General features: G+C 43.1%; 1 protein-coding gene across 2 annotated transcripts; it reads left to right on the top strand.

Annotated features, from left to right (window-relative positions):
- Positions 1-2,498: 2,498 nt before the first annotated feature.
- Positions 2,499-4,424, top strand: LOC100348347 (spindlin-2). 2 transcript variants are annotated; one of them, XM_017350010.4, is made up of 2 exons: positions 2,499-2,804; positions 3,468-4,424. In XM_017350010.4, exon 2 carries the CDS (start codon positions 3,479-3,481, stop codon positions 4,253-4,255), a length of 777 nt encoding a protein of 258 aa, XP_017205499.1. In that variant the 5' UTR covers positions 2,499-2,804; positions 3,468-3,478; the 3' UTR covers positions 4,256-4,424. The 2 variants fall into 2 exon arrangements, with proteins under 2 accessions (XP_017205499.1, XP_069922905.1); XM_070066804.2 differs by having other exon boundaries at positions 2,499-2,854.
- The last annotated feature ends 518 nt before the right edge of the window (positions 4,425-4,942 follow it).

The raw sequence follows: 4,942 nt of genomic DNA, 5'->3' as shown, positions 1-4,942 counted from the left end.
GTTGTAGCTTGCTCATTCTAACTGTTGAGTGATATTTCAATGTGCAAATATACTGCAGCACATCCAGGGTATTGTTGAAGGACTGTTGGATGATTTTAAATTTTGAGGGAAAACAAATAGTTGAACATATTTTTAAAAAAATGTTTTAAATCACTTTAATGTGGTTTGATTGGCATCTACAAAAAAAAACCCTGTAGATTGGTGTATACAATTTGACAAACACATATATTCTATACTAAACAATAGGGCTTGGGATTTCAGTAATAGGAAACTAAGTAACGCATAATAACTTTCCCATTAGGGAAACTATAGAACCTGGACAAAATAGTAAAAGCATAATTTTAATAAACTATGTTAAAAATCAGGAAGATAAGGAAAATTTGTTCATTCAACACATGGGAAAAACAGACTCATGAAACTGAGAATTTGGTGGAAGTTTCTTTCCTAAGGAAGTTTTCTTATGCTTAGAGCAACTGCTTGTTAAAGTTTGTGACTGCATACTGAGCAACTTACTCAGAAATTGGAATTGAGGCCCTATGAAGCCTAATGCACTTCTGTTTGGAACTCCAAATAACAGTGATATCCAGAGGTAAAGGTTAGCTATAAAAAAAAAGCACTTCACAAAAACTACAAAACGTCTGTAAACTACTGTCCATAAAAATAAAAATTGTATGAACTTTCACGTGCTTGAGAGCTAGGTATTGATATTTAATCTCTTTCTCAATGATAATAATTAGTATTTTAAAATAAGTTCATATTTTGTTAAAAATATTACTGGCCTTGTTTTCACTTTTAGGAAATATTTTATTGTCTTCACCTTAGCATCCCCTGAATCATAGATCAAAAGTAACTATTAAAATTCATATTGTTTACTGTATTGTTCATTTCACTTTTATTCTATTTATTTACTTCACTTTACTTTCAAGTAGATCAAATATTTATATGGGGATGAATTTAGTATTAAATCTTCTGCAATCAGGACTAGCACCATGGCTCACTTGGTTAATCCTCCACCTGTGGTGCCGGCATCCCACATGGGCGCAGGGTTCTAGTCCCGGTTGCTCCTCTTCCAGTCCAGCTCTCTGCTGTGGCATGGGAGGGCAATGGAGGATGGCCCAAGTGCTTGAGCCCCTGCACCCGCATGGGAGACTAGGAGGAAGCACCTGGCTCCTGGCTTCAGATTGGCACAGCGCAGTCCGTCGCGGCCATTTGGGGAGTAAACCAACAAAAAGAAGACCTTTCTCTCTGTCTCTCTCTCTCACCGTCTAACTCTTTCTGTCAAATAAATTTAAAAAAATCTTCTGCAATATACTTAAAGATTCATCACAAAATTACCTAAAAATATTCAACATACATTCACTGATTTACAAAAACACCATTTTCTCCTAATTACTTATCAATTAATTTTTTCAAAGCTTTTCATTTAGATAAATAAATCAAGTCATCAGTTACTGTGAGAAAATTATCTTAAAAGTCTAGTAATGAGAGAAAAATCAAATTGAGCATCACTGTAAAATTGACCTTTATGGACCAAGGGCCATAAAACTTGTGCCAGATACTCAATTAATACTGGTCAAGTGAAAAGAGAAGGAAGGGTTTCAAAAATATCTAATATCCTACTGTAGAAATCTTTACTTAATATATGCTAAACTGATCTTCTGTATATAAAGAGAATTGAAAATGAATCTTGATGTGAATGGAAGGGGGGAGGGAGAGGGAAAGGGGAGGATTGCAGGTGGGAGGGAAGTTTTTTTTTGGGGGGAGCCATTGTAATCCATAAGCTGTACTTTGGAAATTTATATTCATTAAATAAAAGTTAAAAAAAAATCTAATATCCTGAGAAAATGCTTTTTATATAAAATGGCATGACACAAAATTTCATAAGGAAAATTATCTCAGTTTTATAAAAGCATAGGAAAAGGACAAACAAGATCATGAGTTTTACTAGTATGTATGAGGCCACGGGAACGGGAGGTGGGATTGAAATTATTTCCTTCTTGTCAATTTCTTGAAATTTATACATTGAACAAGGAATAATTTTTGCATAAAGGAAAAGGAAAAAGAAGGAAACAAAACAAAACCAAGAAAGACCACACACGAAAAATCAGGTAAGAAAACTGGGAGACTGGACACAAGCACATTTCTTTCTTCCTACCCCAAATCATTTTAATTGACAGGAAAGGCGAATTTATGTATAAAGAGTAACTCCACAACAGCACTGGGACAATGAAAAGGCGAGTTCTGAGGTGATGGGAAGCAGATGGAGCAGGAACACTGAGAGAGAGGAAAGTGAATATGAGAGTGAGAACCAAGAGGCCCTGTAATGGGGAATTGGAGGGACAACGCAGTGAGAGTACTGTTGTGTGACCAGGCATATATAGGATAAGTAAAGGGGTGGAGCCAGGGATAATTGCTTCTCCAGGGCGCAGGGCAGTGGTGGGCGTGGGCTGAGGGTGGGGGGCGAAGGGGGGGGGCGCAGTGTTTGCCAGGAAGGGGAGGCCTCTCTCCTGGCAGGAAGCTGCGCTACGGAAAGAGGGAGGAGACTGCGGCTGAGGCAGAGGCTGGTGGAAACCTGATGTGGCAGAGTGGCTGCTGCCGCCAACTGGGAGGTAGAGGGCGAAGGAGCCAAGCACTGGGGAAACAGCCTTCCTCTTCGCCTGCTCCGCCGCCCTCCTAGACCCACTAATCCCCTGCGAATCCTCTGTTAGGAGCCCTGGCAAACACTCACTGGGTCAGTCGCCTGCCAATCCTCGCTCGGCACAGGATCACAGAAGAGACAGCAGCTCGGTGTCGGATTTGAGCACGTGAGGCCAGATATCCCCTGCCCCGGACTCCAGGCAGGGCAAGGCCATTGGTGGGCACCCAAAGGAGCCGGGGAGGGAGCAGGGGGATGGGATGGAATCCCACGTAGCAAGTGGGGTAGAGAGGGGCATCCGACGATGGTGGGGGCGGGGAAAGCACAGTGGGGAACAGAAAAGAAGGTGGTGTTTAGTAGTCAAACAAGGAGTGAGTACAGGAAGGCAAAGGCGGTGCTGGGTGGCAGGAAGCAATCTGTGTGGGAAAGGGGCATGTAGACAGAAAGATGGGCACTCGGGGCAGGAGAGCAGATGGTGTTGGTCAGGTTATGGAGAGAGAGGCACCTTCCAGCAAACCTGGATTGGGCGCCAGTGACTAAGGGGCTCGGAGGGGAGGAGGGACCGGGTGAAGTGCACAGCACACTGAGCAAGAAAGAGGGGGCCCGCCTCCTTCTGCAGAGTTGCTAATTCCAGCCAGCACTACCTCTTCAGCACTTCCTCACAGCCTAAATGAGTCTAAGAGGGAGAGCACTGCAGGAATTCAGTCAGGATTTCCAGCATTGCTGCCAGGTGCATGGGGAAAATTTAGGCTCCGGCACAGAGTACATAGATGTCGCTATGGGGAGAATTTCAGCTTTTGATATATTGGATATTTTTCTGCCCTGTCTCCAGCCCCTGCAGGCATGAAGACCCCCAATGCACAGGAGGCCGAAAGACAACCAACCAGGGCAGCTGCAGGACGGGCCACTGGGTCTGCAAACATGACTAAGAAAAAAACTTCCCAAAAGAAGCAGAGGGGCAGACCTTTGTCCCAACACCGCAGGAACATTGTGGGTTGCAGAATTTCTCACGGATGGAAGGAAGGCAATGAGCCCATCACGCAGTGGAAAGGAACCGTTCTAGATCAGGTGCCTATAAATCCTTCCCTTTATCTGGTGAAATATGATGGAATTGACTGTGTCTATGGACTGGAACTTCACAGAGATGAAAGAGTTTTGTCTCTTAAAATTCTTTCTGACAGGGTGGCATCATCCCAAGTTAGTGACACCAGCCTTGCAAACACCATAATAGGAAAAGCTGTGGAACATATGTTTGAGGGTGAGCATGGTTCTAAGGATGAATGGAGGGGGATGGTCTTGGCCCAAGCACCTATCATGAAAGCCTGGTTTTATATAACCTATGAGAAAGATCCTGTCTTGTACATGTACCAGCTTCTAGATGATTATAAAGAAGGTGATCTCCGTATCATGCCAGAGTCCAGTGAGCCTCCTCCAGCAGAGAGGGAGCCAGGAGGAGTTGTAGATGGCCTGATAGGGAAACATGTGGAATATACCAAAGAAGACGGCTCCAAAAGGATTGGCATGGTGATTCACCAAGTGGAAGCCAAGCCCTCTGTGTACTTCATCAAGTTTGATGATGATTTCCACATCTATGTCTATGATTTGGTGAAAAAATCCTAACTGTTAGGGTAAAATTTACTACATTTGTGAAGACAAGTTTAAAATTTGTAGACATTAAAAAAAGTTGCTTTTCAGTGTACTGAGATTTAAGGGTCCATGATTACCCAGCATCTTTGCCATCATAACTTTTGTTTTGTTCTGAAAAATACAAATTCATGTGGACATGACATGCTGTGTGTAAGCACTTTGTTTTGTTGAGCAGTTTGGGTGTGTTTAGAGGATGGGGCATGAAAGGAAGGAACAGCTGTCAATTCAGACTATGAATAAAGTTCAGCTAGTATCATAATCAGTCATCTAAAAATGGAATGGGACTTAGCTGCTCTGGTCTGGAAAGGGGAGGGGAAGGAACTAGAGATGAGCTGTGGGGGAAGGGAGGGGAGAATATGATTGCCTAGCAAGAGAGGTTCCCTGAGGGGAGGGTTTTCCTATGACACAGGGAAATATCCAACTAGGGGGAGGTGAAAACAAGAAGGAGAGTGAGACTTAGAAGGCACCAGACAGAATAAATTGAGCAGAAGAAGACACACAGAAGCATAGCAGAGGTCCAGAATGGGGTTGGGGAAGATTGACAGAGATAAAACTGTCAGGGATCTGGGAACTCTATTAAATAAACAAAGGAGAGTTTTTGTAGGAGTGGGAGGGATTGAGGAAGGTGGAATTCTGAAAAGAAAGACTGACTGAGAGAGG

Source organism: Oryctolagus cuniculus, chromosome X (assembly GCF_051225735.1).
Source record: "Oryctolagus cuniculus isolate XC-2025 breed Fujian yellow rabbit chromosome X, ASM5122573v1, whole genome shotgun sequence".
NCBI lineage: Eukaryota > Metazoa > Chordata > Mammalia > Lagomorpha > Leporidae > Oryctolagus > Oryctolagus cuniculus.
The sequence above is the reverse complement of the archived record's forward strand: the minus strand, read 5'-3'. Positions and strand labels throughout refer to the sequence as shown.